General features: G+C 47.9%; 1 protein-coding gene and 1 non-coding gene across 2 annotated transcripts in view; both read left to right on the top strand.

The window, feature by feature from the left end:
• CAMTA1 (calmodulin binding transcription activator 1) overlaps nucleotides 1-19,413 on the top strand; it is an 841,075-nt gene that overhangs the window by 402,823 nt on the left and 418,839 nt on the right. The window contains exon 5 of the mRNA XM_044913866.1: nucleotides 19,214-19,349. Within this exon, the coding sequence (XP_044769801.1) occupies nucleotides 19,214-19,349 (136 nt within the window). The remainder of the gene's footprint in view (nucleotides 1-19,213; nucleotides 19,350-19,413) is intronic.
• LOC123324683 lies at nucleotides 13,115-13,221 on the top strand. The gene has a single exon (XR_006539958.1). It is a non-coding gene; the product is annotated as a U6 spliceosomal RNA (small nuclear RNA).

Here is a 19,413-nt window from a genome sequence, read left to right on the forward strand (position 1 = left end):
CCAACCATCCACTCATCCATCCATCCATCCACTCATCCATCCACCCATCCACCCACCCATCCATCCATTATCCCCTCATCCATCCATCCATCCTCACATACATTCCTTGCTTCATTCATCCAGTGATTTATTGGTCATTTCCTCCATGTAGATGCCAGGCTGTAGGGAGTGAAATGGATCAGTCTCTGCTGTCACTAAGCTTACAGTCCAGCAGAGGATAGAGACATGAAATAGGTGTCTGTGCATGCGTGTGCAGTGTGGGTACGGGAAATGGGAGAAGTAGGGAAATGGGAAAGTAAGCACTGTGTGGGAAATGCATAGAAGGGTGACCCTCCAGGGTCCAGCAGAGAAAGGAAGGCTTCATGAAGGAAGTAACTCTCCTTGACCATATATAAGCAACTTGAAGGCAGAGGTTGTGCTTTTTAGAGCCTTAGAAAAACAGCCACATTAATAGGCAGTTGATTGAGTGCCTGTTATTTATATGAGGTTACAAAGGGTTTTTAACTAGGGTTACAAAGAGGGATGGAAATGCAAAATAAATAGTAATGCAAGGTAATGGTTAATAGATGCTTGTTCACTGAATACACGGGTGAATGTGCCTTTACCAGCTTATATTTGCTAAGAAATGCTCCTAGCACATGTTAAATCTCTGACTCCCTGTGAATAAGAAGCTTAAGAAGGGCTCATCTGAGTTTTCACTTGATTCATGAATATGTAAGCAAGCTTGCTTTTAATCTCAAATTTTATTTTATTAGATGTATTTTAATTTATTTATTATATCTAAGTTTTTCATTTGGATCTATGAGAAATTTAATGAAAGCACCATCCCATCTTCTGTGTGATGGGTAGAGTGTAGATCTCGGTGGTCGCCGTATCATTAAAAAAAAAAAAGACTCCTGAATAGCCAATGATAAGGGAGCTGCTGGGCTATTATGAGCAGAGAATAGTCCTAATTAAAATCACTACTGTGAATCATAAGCGTTTCTATGGTACCTTGACTTGTGCGACACCTTTACGTAAAGCCAGAGAGCTCAGACATTCCTTGCAGCTCCCGGAGTGGGAGAGAAGCCGACTCCCTGCGAGGTAGGGCCATAGGTCTTGCCTGCCTCATTTTACAGCAAGAGAGGCTGCAGGTTTGGTTGGAAATGTAATAGCTGCTCAAGGTCAGGCTGCAAGCCAGTGGCTAAGGCACTTGATGAGTTTTCCGAGGGATGGCCTACATTTGCACCAGTCTGCAGGCTCTCATTCCAGTTGGCAGGGGCACCGCTATGGGGTGTCTCAGCTTCCAACCGGTGGGAAGAAGAGAAGCCAGCAGCTAGAGGATCCCAGTGTGTCCACACTCCCAGTGAGGCCCATGGTAGAAACATTTTCCAAAATGATTTCCCACTTGCTAAAATTAATTTTTTTAAGGAAATCTGTATACTGGTTTATCTTTGGACATCATCATCATTTTGGATGGCAGCACAAAACTCTCAAGGTTTCCCGCCCTCCTCTTCTGCCTCTGGAGTGGGGTCCTGAGGCCCCATCGGCAGGCTGGAAGCATGGAGGGAAGGGTCCTCTCTCCTGGAGTCAGGTGATTGTCAAGGGCAAGGCTCTAGGACCAGTGAGGCACTGGCCAAGGCTCCCTTGGGGCTCTTGTGTGCGGATGTTTGGTGGATGCGTGTCCCCTGCTGGCCAGCTACTCAGTATCAGCTACTCTGTGTTGTTGGGACTGACTGATGGCACCCTGCCCACCACACCGCGGCTTCCTTTGCTGCCTGTCTACGTGGGCTGCTGCTGTGACGAGCCCTGATTTATACCGTGTGCATCGTCATCAGCCGTAGCCAGAGGAATGGCGTAAAGAACCTCGACCTGCCACAGTCCACAGGGAGGTTGGAGGAGAGTCTGGAAGTGTCAGGAAGGAGCCCAAGGGTGCCAGGTGAATGGGGCACCTCAGACTGGTGCAGCACTCACCAAGAGCCAAATCTTTGATTCCCCCTCAAAGGCCCTCCTCTTCCATCACCCTGTCCCCTCCCCTACCAGCAGCTTCCCGAGAACTTCTCTGACCAGGAGTGGGAATTTGTTTTCTATGACACTGGATTTCTGGAGCTAGGAACTTCTCAGGAAGTCAGGTTGTGCAGAGGAGTGGCGAGGTTGGCACCGTGTAACCGCGGAAGCTGCCAGGTGGCTGATAACTGTCTAGAGAAATGCAGACGATCCCCAGGACATTCAGCTCCATTTCTGGGGTTCATTTCTCTACTTGGGTCTCCTCTCCGGAAAAGGTCTCAATCAAATGTGCAGACTTTCAGTGGGCTCTGAGTCCTCTCCAGCAGAGAAGTCTGGGGTCCACTCTCCCCGAGGAAGGCTCTGTTCCCCACCTAGAAGGTGGCAAGGGAGCCCCCACCATTTTTGAGTGTGGCCCTCCCGCTCACCTCCTGATGGGCTTTTGGGAATCCACCCCTTACAAATGTGAGGTTGCTTATATGCGGGACCAGTGTCCCTGGGGACTTTCTCCGCTTCCTAAAATAGGAGTTGTCATCCCCTATGATAAGGGGCACCATGAAGAGTGACCGAGAAAATCTAGTTGTTGCCTCTCGCTCCGAACGAGGACAGGAGCTACTGTTTGTTTCTCACCTGAGCCTAACCCCCGCTCCAGGAGTCCTTGGCCAGTGTCCTACACATAGTGGGCTGAGGACACTTGCTGGCTGCTGGGGAAGAAGGGCCCGAGGCAGGAGCCCCAAAGTAGAACTTTGTGCCTCAAGCCTGCCTTAAGGTCATCGCTGGGCTTTTTACCTCATCCTCTCAGCCACCTAGCTCCCCTGGCAGTAAAACATCATTTTCTATTAAATGATGTGTCTGACATTTACCAAATTTTTATGTGACAATTTAGAAGGAACCAGTTGCATTAAACAGCCTTATTAATATTGCAGTAACATGATTAGGGGAACATCATGGTCGTTAGGCCATAGGGCCAGATTTACGAGCTCTGGGGAGAGGAGGTGAAGAGGTCTCTGTTGATCAAAACACCTTCAGCACAATCCACATTATAATGAATGAAAGTCAGAGACGAATCCCCGTGATAACAACTCAGCCCTGCACCATGAGGGCGGTGCTGAGAGCACCTTGGAAAGTACGGATTATGCATTTCCATCTGGGGATGGCGCACAGCAGACTTGCTGCATTGTAGCATTAAGGGGTGTTAGGCTGCTTGGAAAGCCACCTCCGGCCAGGTCTGAGGTAGACCAGATGGACCCTTTCCAGTCACTCTGCTGGTGTTGGACTCTGAGTCTCTGTGAATGTTGTAACCGTCTTCTGGGGTGGGGTTGAGGGGTGGGCAGCATAGGGCAGGGGTCAAAATGTGTGCCTGGGGTGACACTTGTCTACACAGGGTGCCAGTGTCACCCAAAACTGCTCTGTGGCCTTGGGCAAATTGTCTAGGCTCTGGGAACCTGGATGGCCTCCTCTGTGAAGAGGAATGATGGCATCACCTACTGCACAGGGTCACACTCTCAACCAGTGTCTGACACTTACTTCCTGGCTCCTACTGGGGTTTGAGGAGGCCTTTACAGATCACTTCCGCTCCCAGGCCTAGTTAGGAACCCACTGGGGATATTTTGGGAAACCCACCATAGTTAATATGCCTTTTCAGGTCTATAGGAGACTCCAAATCAAAGGATATGGCTCCTGCCCGGGGGTTTCCAGCCTTCTGGGGAGGCAGACACGTGGAACTCACTGGAATCAAACAAGGACCAATGCAGGGAGCGTCCAGATGGACGTGTTGTGCTATGGAAGGGCAGAGCCAGTAATATTTAATTCCGTGGAGGAAGGCAGTAATAGTGTAGCATTTGAGATAGGCTTTGAAGAACCCAACAGGATTTTGGCTTTGACCAGGGGAGGAAGAAAGGGACTTTTAGGCTAGGATGATACCCTGCACAGTGACACAGAGGCCCAAGGATACACGTTTTGCAGGTGACCCACTGGGACTGGGTTCCTGGTGCTTAAGGCCATTTGTGGAAAAGGACAGCAAAGCAGGCTGAGCCCAGTTGGTGGAAGGCTTTGGATGCCAGGCTAATGAACGCTTCATTCACAGGGCACTAACAGTGTGTGCTTGGGATTTGAAGGTCACCCTGGAGCAGGCATAGGGGGGCTGGTGAGGTTCTGTCCCAGGTTAGGCAACTCAGGGGAGTTGCATATGAAAGCAGGGGGTGGGGGACTCGGAGGTGGGTGTCAGTGATAGAACATCACCTCCCTGTTTATGTCCTGATCCTCCCATGGAAGCCTGGTGCTTGCAGAGTGCTTTACAAAGGTCTGCAGAGATTGGTGACATGTGACCTCTGTTCTCAAGGGGCCAGGAATGTAAAACTCAACCCTCGAGTTCCAGATGATGAGGCAGGGTCTACAGACTCTGGGGTGAGGGATGGGGGTCTGGAGGGTCTGGCGGGTAGGTGAAGACGGGGAGGGGAGAGGGGGCAGGTGTTTGGGCCTAGAGGGACACCAAGCCCATGCACAGATGGCAGGGAACAGCGTAATATCCTTAAAAATTCACCTTTCCCATGACAGAGAGTTTTCTTTTTTTCTCTTACTATAAAACAGTACATGCTCATTGTAGACAAATTGGTAATACAGGTAGGTGGAAAAAAAAAAAACCCACAAAAAACAGGCCTTTGAAGCCCTATAGGCACAGCTAAACATTGGTCAAGATGTGGGGCCTGGCATTCATTCTTGCCTTCATCCAAGTATTTCTTTTGGGGGCTTTGAGCTGGTTGGGGCCCAAAGCATGGCCCTCTGAGGCCTCGGTGAATAATTCCCAGGGGCCCTTCAAGTTCAGGGATGGGGCTTTGGTGTTGTTGGGGGCCACTGAGCCTGTGTGACCCCATGGAAGATTCCAGAGTGTGACCCCATGGAAGATTCCAGAGCTGGTGCTGGTGCCCAGAAGGAGGGCTCCCTCCCCCCAGCATGGGGAAAGCACCACCTGGTACTCTTGTGGCCCCAAAACCCTGGTTTGGAGGCAGCAGCTTCAGGATTCAAAGCCTCACTTTGGGCTTTGGTGGCAGAGACTTGCTAGAAAGCCAGACGAGCCCTTTCCAAGTAAAGGGAGGTTCTGGGAAGAAGGAAAGAGAGGGTTAGGGTCAGGGATGAGGGGTGGGGGGGAAGGAAGACGTTTTTGAGGGAACCTAGCAGCTTCTAGCTCTGGCCCCAGGCGCTCGAGGCCACTTAGCATCCCTGTGTCCTCCCTGACGGCTCCTCTGGGCTGACCCCTCCTCCCCGCAGCCCTCCCCAGGGTGGCCGTTGCTTATGGAAAAGCTCCTTCCCTGCCTGTCTCCTGCCATCTGGAACATCCCCCTGAATCTCTCTGCCTCATCACCCTTCCATCTGCACCAAAGGTCATTTCTCTGATTCTGTTATTAATCCCGGCAGCGTTTACTGGGGTTTTTGGTCTTCCGTGTGGGAGAATATCGTTGTTCATGTCGAGATGGAGGTGACAGATGCAGGTCATGGCCTTGGACGGAGGTTATCACTCAGGCTTTTCTGCTGGGGAGCCTGAGCCTGAGAGACTGGGGAGAAAGTCATCATTTCTCGGTCCAGGTGAAGGGCAGCTCAGATGATTTCGGGATGCAACCCGCAGCCCCTGGGCTCCATGCCAGTTGGGCACAGAGACCCGGTGCCAGTGACTTCTCTGAGAGGCCAGGGCTATGGCCGTCGAGGCCTGTCCCATGGGCAGACAGCATCTTCCCTTCTCGAAGGTCCCTCTCTGAGCTCAGAATGACTTGGCTCCATGCCTATTTGTGGTGGGAGCCTTCAGCAGCCAGAGGAAGAGGGACCTTTCAGTGCCTGGCACATGGCAGGCCGAAGAGAAGCCACCCTTGGGCCCCCAGGTAGCTGCATTCAGAATGAAGAGGCAGCTTGGGTCACGTGGCAAGGAGGGGCTCCCAACTTGGGTACCCTGGAGTCCACTATGGACAGAGAGCCTCCCCGGGTGCCCCTCCCTGGGTGGGCCAGGCAGCCTCAGTGCAGCTGCTGTGGGGATCTGTGAAGGCAGATGGTGGGGTTGGGGTCGGGATGGGGCCAAAGCTGTGTGGGCCGGGTCTGGAGACAAAGGGCGGGCAGGAGAGAGGAAGGAAGCCGGCAAGCTGGCTGGGTGGGGAGGCTCTCGGGCCTCCTGGGCCCCCCGGGCACTCATCACCTGTTCAGCTAGCACGAGGGTCATGTGAAGTTTTCGGTCAGAGTCAGTGTGTGACTGCCAGGTGATGGGATGGGGGTGGGGGGCAAAGGTAGCTTCCCCTCCGTATCTGACAGACTCTCCAGCTCGCAGCTCTGCGACCTTGAGGCACTTGTCCCCTGTGAGCCGCTGTCTGCTTCTCCACGGAATGGGAGCCATGACAGCTGCCTGGTGGGCTTGTGCGGCTGAAAGGCGGGGCCTGCTGTGGCTCAGACGAGCCAGCAGGGCCTCTGGCCTCATAGAGGCTACCGGAGCAGGGACAGCTCAGCCTGCCGAGCGTCTCAAGGGGTAGCCCACGGGGTGTGGGCAGGAGATGTGCTGGGGCCAGCACTGTGGGGAGAACCCCCCACTATGGTGGTGGTGGTGGTGGGCCCCGCAAAGAGAGCAGGGCCCACTGAAGGACTCTGGGGCTGGGTGCTCCTTCCTGCTGGGCTGGAGTTGGCTGCCCTGCTGGGCGACATGGCACCTGCAGGGACAGTCTCCCCGGTTCCATCTGTGGCGTCTGAGCCAGGGCCACCCCGGACCCCTGGGCAGGGCTGGCCCTGGGCTCCCACTGGCAGGACAAACCAGGCTTCGTCCTGGCTACTCTGCTTTGGAGCCAGAAGCGTGATTTACTCTAGAGAGCGTTTTTATGTTTGCCACTGAAGATTAAAAAAAAAAAGTTACTAGACAAAACAATTCTATTTTAATGCATAGCATTTCTATCTTGGGTTATTTTCTGTGTAGCACTTGCCTGTTACTAGTTTACTGATGGATTCCCTTGCTAGACTGTCAGCTCCCTGAGGACCAGGACAAGCCTGCCAGTAGGTCCCCAGGCCCGACAGCGGAACCTGGCACGGAGGGAGCCCCCAGAAGCATGTGGAGAGCAGGAGAGACCAGCGTTTGCGTGACCTCTTGGCATCTCCCTGGGACGTGGCCCTGCCCTATGTTTACACAGCTCCCCCTCGGCGGATCTTCTGTCTGCCCATCTTTCTCTTAATAGTTATGGATTATGGAAAAGAAGAACAAAGCCCATTAAGAGGTTCCCCTACATTTGATTTGAGGAAGTTTTCATCAGAACGGCTCCGTTTATTGGCCTTTAGCGTACAGCCTTATTCCCTTCTCTCAAAATGAATATTGCCTTGTCTCCTTGAGAAAAATTGATTTCACCCAGGAAGGAGAAGAGCAAACTCCCTCCTCCTGCTTTTCTTCTTTTTTTTCCTCCCACCGAGACAGAATTTATCTCCTAGGTAGGTGGGGAGAAAAACAGGAATAATTGGACCAGAAGCTGATTCCCAGAGATTCATTGTCTCGAACGCTCCCACCAGAATGTGGGACGCTTTCCTTGAATTGCATGCTAATGATAAATGACAACTCTAACAGACCGTCACATTGAGATGTTTAGTCCTTCCTGCTAGGAGATGACACATTAATTTTCCCTCAGATTTACATTGCATTTTTAATAAAATATCAGTGTTGGAATGTGACAAGTGAGGGTCTGTAGAAGTGCCAGGCTCTATTTAGGGGCACAGATTTTAGCCAAATGAGATGTCGGTGGGGTCAAACGTGACCCAGATGCTGGTGGCATTTGAAAGATCCTCTTTCCACTCCGCTGGGCTCAGGCTCCCATAACCTGGGCTGCACCAAGTAGCAGGGATAGAAGATTCTCTTTCCAGCAGGGATGAATCCAAAGAAAGGGGATGCCATATGTTCTTTCTCACTTTTTTCTTCTGCTCTGTCACTGACCAAACACTTTACGTGTAAGTGGCGCTTTCTGTTTGTTTTCAAGAAAAAAGAGAGGACATCGTTTGTTCCAGCCACTGAGTCGCTTGATGAACTCACTCATTTGACGAGCATTTGCAGAGTGTTTGCTGTTTACACGTTGCAATGGCAGGTGGAGGCGGCACAGGGACACACAGTCTGGGTGAGCCGGGCATGCCGGGTCTAAGTGATCACCCCACTTTTCTGCTCAAAACCCTTCAGTTGCTTCCCAGCCCTGCGAAGGTGCAGCTCAGAATTCTCAGAGGGGGTTGGGGGCTGGGGGTTGGGGGGGCAACCCCACTTGGCCCGACCTAGACAAAGCCTCCCTGTGTGTGCCTCGTGCTGCTTCTCCACTCTGTTCCCTGCAGTGGCGCCGATAGAGTTAATTTATGTTGTCTCAGGTCTTGTGTCACACTTGCTGGAACGTCCAGACTCCTCACTGCTCCTCCTTTGCCGCCGGTACGGGTCCCCTACCTGGTTCATTTGTGTCTCTCATCACACTTGGAGCAAAATCCACGCTCCTCCAACCCCGGGCCTGCCCAGCTCTCTGGCCTCACCCTCTGCCTGCACACGCACCTGCTCTCTGCCCTCCAACCTGCTTCTCGGGCCGCTGGCCTTGCTGCTCTCTCCTTCCCTGGAGCCCTGGCCTTCACCTAGGGTCTGTTCAGATGCTGCGTCCCCGGGGGAGGTCTCCGGGCTGGCTGGCTTCCTTCTCCTCCTCCCACCCCGGCGGGCACAGGGCCGGCCTCTTCCTCCCGGATGGGACTGCAGGCTTTACACAAGCAGGGCTTGGGATGCTTCCGTCCACAACAGCACCTAGAGTGCCTTACGCAAATGCCTGGCCCATAATAGCTGCTCAATAAATATTAATTGAATAAATCACTGAATATCGTAATAGAATTTCAAGCGGAGTGCCCTGGGAGCTCTAGGAGAGGAACCATTAAGGAGTCCCTGCAGACTTGCTCTTGCCCATCTCTTCGTATGGGCAGTCTTTCCAGTGACCTCCAGCCTCCATTTAAAGGAACAACTGTGGTTAGCAGGCTGCATGTAGTGATCCTCAGGAAATACAGATTGGCTCCTGCCTCTGAGTGCCCACAGCTTGAGCTGTCCCTCATCCTGCCTTCAGTCCTGCACAGAGGCGTCCTGGCCTGTGGATGGGAGAGTCTGGCGCCCGCCCCCCAGAGGTCTCCCTGGCCTGGCCGTGTGGGCCGGGCTGTCCTTGGGGTGCAGGGCGGTGTGCAGGAGTCGGGGTGCGCACGGCACTCACTGCGGGGCAGCGCTGGTGCTGTCTCCACCTTTATCCAGAGAAGGAAAACAGGTGTTGCGACACCCTCCACCAGGCTCCTGGGGATCGGCGCAGGCACTTGACGGCTCGCAGCCGACGGGGGGCTTTTAGGCATCCGAATCTACCCAATCGTTTGTTTCCTGATAAGAAAGCCTCTTTTGCGATTTTCAATTTGCCCTTATTTTAATGAAAAGAAGCTGGGGTTGGACTGCCCAAGAAGGAGCTAATGAAATAAGGCAAATTGGTGTTACCTTCTCTTGGTCCCTATTATTTCTATGGCTCCAGCTGGAATTTATTATGAAAAGCAATTGGTCTTCATATCTGGCAGATAGCAGCCCCAGCCGGGCCTGACAGCCCTTTCCTCCCTATCATTCCATAAATAGCTTGCAGCGGCCAGACTGGGGTGGGGGGAAGGGGACATGGAATGCTCCCCACCAGCTTTCCCGCTCCTTGTCCCCCAAATCCTGAAGACCCTATAAACAAGTCAGGAGGAAACACCAGGTTGAAAATTAATAAGCCAGCTCCTGTCCATGAGATTCGGGGTTCTGTTTGGCAGCCTATCAACCTTGCTGCGCTCCAGCCATCAGTTACTACTCTTGCTGGGTCTGTGTGCAAGGGAGATAAGCACGGGAGACATTCCTTTTCCAGATTCTTTTCCTCTCCTTGCAACAAAAGGAAGAACTAAAGGAACAATTTAAATCAGGCTCAGATGATCCTTCCTTTATATGAAATGTTACCGTGGGCTCTGGAAGTGCCCCGGGTTGTTGCTACTAGAGAAGGGGAGAGGATACCTGGGGGATGTGCCAGGGATTTGTGGCAAGACGCCCGGAAAGGGTACGGGGGGCTGGTTCACTGTTTCTGTCCTTACCAGCTATGTGACCTTGGGAAAGTTAATTACCTTCTCTGTGCCCTGAACCTTCTCATCTGTAAAACGAAGATAACAGTATTCGCCTACTTGTGGGATTCACACGAGAAGTGGGTAGGAAGGGCTTTGCGTGCATCTGACATACTGTGAACGCTTGACAAGTGGCCGCTCTTGTTGTCATAGCAATTGTCATGCTGACTATTGACATTTTGGACTCGACCACGTACTTCTAATGGTACATTGAAATCAGGTCATTCTGTGTTGGAAAGATCAGAAAGAAAGGTGTGGGTACATGTGTGTAGGCTGCAGTGAAGAGTGGCATTTCTTATTCTCTAACTGCCCACCGGAATGGAGATGAGCCCTGGGCTCAGGACCAGCGTCCCCTGCTCTAGGACACACTTTGTGCCTTGTCACAGGAGCCTGTTTCACATTTGGGGTCAGGGCCTAGAGGCCATTGGAACTGCAAGAACTGCATTTCCCTCTACCCAGGTCCTTCTCTGTGCCTCATGGTGCGAGGGATGGGACCAAGGGCAATGAATAGAAGGGGAGGAGATATAGGGGGAACCTGCCCAGGTTTGGGTTCTAGCTGGAAAAGGGGACGCTCTGGAGAGGCTCACTGTTTAGAAGCCATCCAGACACTGCGTTGGGAGGCTTGCTATGAACGAGGACATCATCTGTTCTCCAAGGGAAGCCACAGGGTCATATATGAATTCAGCAGAACAATAGCCGATCAACCAGATCAGAGCTTTACTGCACAAAGTCTGCTGCCTCTAGGCCAGGCCAGGGGAAGGGGCCAATGAGAGACCCCAGGAAGCCCACGGATGCTGGGGGAGCAGGCTGGATCTCAGTTGTCTGCATGGAATTTAAGGTGGTTGTCAAGGTCCTGGAAATGATCCGTTAGTGACAGGGAAAGGGAGGTTCTAGGAGGAAGGACCATGGACCTGAGCTGTTTTGGGCACACTGATTTCTAAAGTTAGACTCAGGCTCAGGAGAGTATCCAGACCATTCCTTTTGTAGGATTAATCTAGCCTTGGCTGCAACCCCCAGTGGCTCCATAAATTCCTATTTAATATCCACACCCAAAACCTCTTAAGAACACCTCACTCCTCTGATCTTCAGTTACCAATTTTCTCCTATGTACCTAATTTGAAAAATCTGTTTTGCCTTAAAGTGGTGGATGAGTGTGTGTGTGCCTCAGTGCTTATAGACAGATGGCCCTCTTCCGTGGGTAATGTTCCAGTTGTACCCTACAATATGCCATTTCATTACACCCGAAGTCTCACTATCATTGTCCCTGGTAGTGGAAACCTACAAAAAGGGGCCAAGTTTGTTATCATTATTAGTCATGAAGAACATGTATTACATGGTGGGTAGCACACTGGGCACCTTGCATGCATTATGTCTACTAAACAGAGAGATCAAATAATTTGTTCAAGGTCACACAGCTCATAAAGAGCTGAGCCAAGATTGTAACCTCGGGCTCACTTCAAATCCCATGATCATCTTTTTTTTTTAAACTTCTTATTATGGAAAATTTCCAACATCTATAAATATGGACAGGCTAGTGTAATAAACTCCTATGTACTTATCATCTACTTTCAACTATGGCCAACACATGGCCAGTCTTGTTTCATTCACATCCCCCACGCCTACCACCACACACATTGTTTTGAAACATATTTTAGACACTATACAATTTCATCAGCAAATGCTTCAGTATACAGCTCTAAAATATAAGGTCTCTTTAAAAAACACTTCTGCACTACAATTATCACTCTTAAAAATTAATATTTCTAGATATCATTAAATATCCAATCACTGTTGAAGATTCCAATAGTTTCACAAATGCTATATATATATATATATATATATATACTTTTTTTTTTTTTTAACAGAGTGTTTGTTTGCCTTAGTATCCAAGTAAGGTCTATACATTGTGACTGGTTGACACATCTTTTGTCTTTTTTATCTGTATATTTCTACTCTAGCATTCTCTTATTCTCTTTTTTCACTCAATTTTTTTGAAGAATCCAGGTCATTTGTCCTGTAGAGCTTCCCACAATCTGGATTTTGCTGACTATATCCCTATGGTGTCGTTTACCATGTTCTTCTGTCCTCTGTGAATCTTATAAAGTGGTAGATCAAGAGGTCTGAATAATTTCAAACTAAAATTGTTTTTCCTACAACAAAATGTTCTATCAGGGACACATCCTGTCTGGTTGTCTCTCTTTTGCGATGTTAGTCACTGTTGATGATTCATTAATTATTAGGGGTTGCAAAATGGTGACATTTTAATTGTCACTTTTTCATTTATTGGCGGGAATACTTTTACAGAGAAAGTCCTCTTTTTTGTGATTTGTTAACTCAAAGGAACAGTTGGTACAGGAAAGGTAAGATAAATGCCTAATTCTTCCTCCTAATCCTTTTTTAGTTTTCAAAATAATGTATCGGTTCACTAGCCTCCTCCAACAATGATCACTTAGTTTTCTTATTTACATGCTTTAGTTTCATTATGAACTTATGGATTTAAATATATTTAATGTGTTTTAACCCAAAGCAATTGCTATTATTACTGGTGCTCAAATTGGCCCATTTTTGGAGCCTCTTCAAGTTGGGTCCTGAGTCCTTTTTATATGATTTAAAATCTTTGACCCAGCTCACATCATACTTAATTGTGAAACTGAGTGTTTTCCCTCTAAGATGAGGAGCAAGACAAGGGTGTTTATTCTCACCATTTCTATTCAACATTGTACTGGCGGTTCTAGCCAGTGCAATAAGGCAAGCAAAAGAAAAGGCATCTAGAATGGAAAAGAAGAAGTAAAACTCTATTTATTCATAGGTGACTTGATTATAAATGTAAAAGACCCTAAAGAATCTGCAAACAAATTTTACTGGAACTAATAAATGAGTTTAGCAAAGTCATAGAATACAAGATCAATATGCAAAAATCAAATTGTGTATCTATCTATAAGTGGAAATGTGGGAATGAGCAATCCAAAAAGGAAATTTAAAGTAAACAATTCCAGTGCTCACTTTAGCAGCACATATACTAAAATTGGAATGATACAGAGAAGATCAGCATAGCATCTACACAAGGATCACACACAAATTCATAAAGTGTTCCGTAGTTAAAAAATAAAAAATAAACAGTTCCATTCACAGTAGCATCAAAAGGGATAAAGTACTTAGATAAATTTAATTTGTAAAGTATAAAACCTGTACTACAAAGTCTTACTGAGAGAAATTAAAGATTTACACAAACGGAGAAGTACTCCATGTTCTGTGATTGGAAGTGATTAGAAGATTCAATATTGTTAAGGTGGTAGTTCTTTCCAAATTGACTTTTAGACTCCCTGCAACCTCTATAAAAATCCCAGCAGGCATTTTTGTTGTTGCAGAAATTGTCAGACTAACCTTAAAAGTTTCTACAGGAATACAAAGGACCTAGAATAGCCAAAACGATTTTGAAAAATAAGAGCAAGGTTGGAGGACATATAGTCCCTGACTTCAAAACTCACTACAGAGCTGCAGCAATCGAGACAGTACAGTATTGGCATGAGGACAGAAAACAGAGCAAAGTATGAAGTCTAGAAATAAAGTCTTGTGTTTATGGTCAATTCACTTTCATCAAACGTGCAAGTGTAATTCAGTGGGGGAAAGGATAGCCTCTTCTTTTTTTCTTAAACAGAAACAAAAACAAATGGTGCTGGAACAATTGGATGTCCATGTGCCAAAAATCAGCTTAGGCCCTTACCTCACACCGTACACAAAAGTTAACTCAAAATGCATCATAGACTTAAATGTAAAAGCTAAAACTCTAAAGCTAGGAAGAAAACACAAGAGAAGATTTTTGTGACCTCAGGTTAGGAAAAAGAAATCCTAGATATGATATTGAAAGCATGATTCATAAAAGAAAAAAGTCAATAAATTGGAATTTTACCAAAGTTAAAAACTTTTGCTCTTTAAAAGAAACCCATAAAGAACAGGAGAAGTCATGGACGGGGACAAAACATTTGCAAATCCAATATCTGATAAAGGACTTCTATCTAGATTTTATTGAAAAAGCTCTTACAACTCAAAAAGAAGAACACAACTCAATTAAAAATGGGCAAAAGATTCACATAGATGTTTCACTAAGGAACTTCTGTGAAGGGCTAATGAGGACATGGAAAGATGCTCAGCACCATTAATCATTAGGGAGATGCAAATGAAAACACTGCTACACACCCAGGAGGATGGCCGTAATCCAAGAGACAAGACAATGTCAAATGCTGGGAAGGTTGTGGAGATGTTGGAATCCTTTCATTTCTAGTCGGAAAGTAAAATGGCGCTGCCCTGTTGGAATACAGTCTGGCAGTTTTATGTTTATGTTCTCCGATGTATCTTTCACCTGTTGTTGCTGGGTTTTTAATCATGCTTAGGAAGTTTTCTCCACTTTCACGTTATAGAGAAATTCACCTATATTTTCTCCTCTGGTAGTGTGATTTTATTTACTACGTTTAAATCTCTGGTCCATTTGAAATTCATGCTGCTGTACAGTGTGAGGGATAGATCCAATTTTATCTTTTTCCATATGCCAATATCATTATTAAAAAGTCAGTCCCCTTCCCTCACTGACTTGCAATGTCTCCTTTAGTGTATACTAAATTTGCATATGCAAGTGGGAATATTTCTGGATCTCCTATTCTGTTCCCTTGGTCTTTCTATGTATTCATATATCAGTTCCATACTCTTGAAAATAGGACGTGTTAATGACTGGTAGGGCTAGCCTCTACACCTCGGTCCTCTTTATTGAAGGTTTTTCTGACTATCACTGGTGTTTTTTCCTTCCCAATAAATTTTATAATAAAATTCTCTAGATCCAGCAAAAAATCCTGATGGGATTCTTGTCATTACCTTTTATTTATAAATTAATTTTGGGAAGATTGACATTTTTATGATCTTCGCTCTTCCTAATCAAGAACATGTTATGTTTTTGCATTTATTGAAACCTAATTTGTCCTGTAGACTTTTATAGTTTTTCTCCTCAGGTTTTAGGAATTTCTTATTAAATTTATGCCTAAGTATTTAATTTTCTTTTTCTCTATAGCATTTAGTGTATTATGTAAGTCATACAGTATATATATGATGGAGTCCTCATCATTCCTAATGTTTTATTTGTGTGTGTGTGTGTGTGTGAGCATGCGCATATCACACACACACACACACACACACACAAACTATTGATTATGTATCTTAATTTTATACCTGCCTGTTTACCTTTAGAATTTGCAGTAGTTTTTCCATTGATCCCATGATCTTTTTACCGTATTGCATGAGTGTTACTGGTTTAGCCAGCCATTAGTTTCTCAGATTAAAAGGTTATTTGGCTAGAAGCCTCCCTCATTAGAATGAAGCTCCCTGTTTTCCATCGTTTTCCCTTGATATTCCTCTCTCTGCTGCAGTGGAGGACTCAGATTGTTTCCTGAGGCTCTCTTAGACTGTCAGCTTTAGTCTGGGCTTCCCCCAGGAGATCCTGAGATGAAGACTTGCATACAAGCAGTTTATTTGAGAGGTGGTCCCAGGAAACACCAGCAGGGGTCATGAACGTAAGAAAGGAGGGAGAGGAATACAAATAAAAGGCTCTTATCTAGCAGGTCTCCACTTGAGCAACTGGAACGTAGACTCTGGAAGACCATATAGAGCCCCCAGAGTCATCCTAAGCATGGGGTGAAGACGCCTGGGATTGCCCCAGAGTTATCCCAATTGTGAGGTGAGGAAGCCAGGACTTGCTGGGTGTGGGGTGCTTTCAGGGCCTTAAAGATCGCCCAGCCAGTAGAGCAAACCAGGACTGGCCCCACAGTCTATGCTAACCCAGTAGACTTTGGGGGAGGCTCTGGAGTCACACTGACTCCGACTGAATCCTGCTCAGATGCTTTCTGGCTACAAAGGCTTGGTTCCCTCATCTGTATGTTGGGAATGATATTACCTCATGGAGTTGCTGTGAGGATGTGGACACTGTGGACAAAGACACAGAGATGTAGCTATGGATGTCGATGTGATGTAGGTCGGGTGTCAACATTGAGACACACAGTGGATGCAGATGAAGCTAGAGGCACAGGCAGATCTAGACGCTGATGCCGGTGTAGACATACACATGGAGGTAGACAGAGACACAGGTACAGATGTGGGCGTAGGCACGCGTGTGGCCTGCTCCTCCCATGCCAGGCCCTCGCTGGGACTGGGGATCAGTAAGCAGCAGGACTTCCATGCCTCCGACTTGACTCTGTCCTCAACTCTATCCCCATTTCCCTGCTCTTCTCAGGTGTGTGCTACCTTTTATGCTGTCATGAGATGTACTCAAGCCCTCCCCTGACTGGCCCACCCCTCCCTCTTCTCCTGGACCCCTTCCCACCAGCTTGCTCCAGATTATCTTCTGGGGCGGCAGTTCAGCCTCGTTTTCTTCCAGCTGTGGGGCCCCTCTGTAGTCTGGTTTTCTCTTTGCCATTCTTAGGACCTGAGAACTGTGGAGGGAGGGACGTTCCCCATCACACAGAGCAGAGGCAAGTTCTAATAAAATCAGAGTGCTGGATTAAACATGATTAGGTTGCTCATTATTGCAGGTTGAAGTGAAGATTCCATTTATTAAGGCCATTTAAGGTGGACACTTAGGTTCCCTGTGGGATTGTGTCCATCTCAAAGTGTCAGGTGACAGGGCCATTCTCAGGTTCTCAGAATGCAAAGGGCAGGTAACTGGAGGAAGATGGGTTTCCTTAGGTGGGTGTAGCTGTGGGTTCTGACTGTGGGCATTGACTGTATTTCGGGACGTTCATGATTGGGTCATACCAATCATGATCTTGGGACAGTTGGCCTGAATACACTGCTGAGGTTCACTGACCATGTTTATTTTTTAATTTTTAAAAATATTTTATTTATTTATTTGACAGAGAGAGAGGGAGCACAAGCAAGGGGGAGTGGCAGACAGAGGGAGGGGGAGAAGCAGGCTCCCTGCTGAGAAGGAGCCCAACGTGGGGCTCGATCCCAGGACCCTGGGATCATGACTTGAGCCGAAAACAGATGCTTAACCAACTGAGCCTCTCAGGTGTCCCACTGACCGTGTTTAGAAAGGGCGGGAGGATGGAGCAGATCTATGTGAAGCCTTTTTGCTCACAAGCAGCTGGATTGGATTGATGTTGCAACAGACTAGTCCCCCCAAGGGGGGTCCCTGCAACACTCTCATGGATGTCTTCATTCCTGTGTGGAGGGAGCGAGACAAATGCAGAACCTGTCGATTTGATCAGATGCATTCCTTTGCTTACTCCTGAAGCAACGGCCCTGAACACCATAGTTGGACATTGCGCTCTCCCAAGGGTACAAACTTAGGGGGTATAGCTCAGTGGTAGAGCATTTGACTGCAAGGGTACGAACCTAGAGGAGGGCTGAAGTGGAAAGAGGCAGGCACAGCTGGCCCCATGTTCAAGCTTACTTGCCATTTAGAAATGGGAGAATACTGTAAGGTTTTCAGTGCAGACTTGTAAGTAAGTGCGAGACAGACGGTCAGGTGACAGCACTGTGACAAGTGTGTGAAGCCATTTCCCAATTGTTTTAGTCGGCCAGACTTAGGGAGGAAACCAGCACTGACACAAACCAATTGCACCATGATCGGCAAACAATGAAGTGTTGGGAGTCACTTTTCAAAGTCTATAATTTCCAATGGAATTGCTGTTGGGTCATCAGCTTGCTACCGAAGGACACAGCTGGCTGGGTGGGAATGGCAATTAGCCGCTGTTACCCCAGTGTGACATTTTTCCCCTATAGACGATGGAAAAGTAAGACCTCACTGGCCAGTGTTGGGTGCCTGCTTGTGAAATGCCCCCTTGTCCAGGGGAAGGAGACACTGGGGTGGAAGCTCTTGCCCCGGGCCACGGGGAAGTTTGGCTGGCCTGACCCTCACCTCCGCTGTAGCAGAGACACAGAAGCCCACTGGCCCTGGAAGAAACCACCTCCTTTGCCTGGTTTGCGTAAAGAGCCCTTGCGCCACGGCTGGGAGTGAGACATGCCTGGGCTGGTCTCCTGGGCGCACAGACTCATCCGTGCCCCTTCCTCTGGGTTGGGGTTTCACTCTCAGAGGGACGCAGAGCTGGCCATGGGGCGTGAGCAGTGTGCTGTGAGCCTTCAGGGAATTCGCAGGCTTCCTTGAAGGCTGGGGGTGCCCACCCCTGCTGCAGCTTCATTCTGGAAGTGGCTCACCATGGATGTGCTGCTGGAGGAGTTCAGTTCTTTCTCTTTTTGGTGTTTCCAAGCTGCAGTATGTGCCCGCTGCGGCTGCGGAGTGCAGGTGAACATCCCCTGCTCTCTGGGGTTGGGGCATGACTTCTTTTAGGAAAAGTCAGGGTTCTTTTGGTTCGTTCTTTTTGAATGGCACTAGAGCGACCGTCCACTCTCAGCATTTAGCAAGTGGGCAGTGAACTATTTTCCTAAGGTCAGGGTGGTTGTGGACCAAATAGACAAATTTACTGGGCAGGGCTGAGCCTTCCCACAGCTGAAGCCCAAATGTGAAAGAATCAGGTACTTAGCTGGCTTGAGAAGAAGGGTTGTAGATGTTCCTCCGAATCTTGCAGTGATCTAAATGCGGGCAACGAATCAAGAGCCTGGACGACTAGTCCTTCCATTGGTCTGTTCTTAACATAGTCATCTAGCGTCCGCGTTCAACTTATTTATTTCCTAATGCTGGGTGATGGATTAAAAGATGTGTAGAAAATCTTTCTACAAGAGATAAGATATTGCAGCCTGCCACAACACCCCCGGCTCTTTTTGCTTTCTCTTGCTGTTTTTTCTACTTTTCAGTGCAGAGCTCAGGCCCCCACATCGTATATCTTGATTAGGTGGTGGATATTACTAAGGGGATGTTTTTTAAGCCTATCATTGACACATTTAATTCATTAGGTACCAAATCCACAAACAGATTTTGGCTGGCCATAAAACATGGTTAATCCAGGGAGCTGCAGTAAAAGGTGAAAAATTATGTCCCAGCAAATGTGGAATATTGCTTTTCTGTAGAGACTTTTACGGTCTACGACATCTTTCTTCATAAATTTGTCTTTTGCTTGGTTCTCTTGGTAACTTAACCATTTATTGCTTCCAGACCACAGAATGGCTCAATGATCCTCTACAACAGGAAGAAAGTGAAGTACAGGAAGGATGGGTATTGCTGGAAAAAGAGGAAAGACGGGAAGACGACCAGAGAGGACCACATGAAGCTGAAGGTCCAGGGAGTGGAGGTAAAGGGCAGAAAGACTCTCTTGTTCCCCAAATGTTGTTTCTGGGCTGCAATGACATGGAATT

Source organism: Neomonachus schauinslandi, chromosome 4 (genome assembly GCF_002201575.2).
Source record: "Neomonachus schauinslandi chromosome 4, ASM220157v2, whole genome shotgun sequence".
In the NCBI taxonomy this organism is placed as follows: domain Eukaryota; kingdom Metazoa; phylum Chordata; class Mammalia; order Carnivora; family Phocidae; genus Neomonachus; species Neomonachus schauinslandi.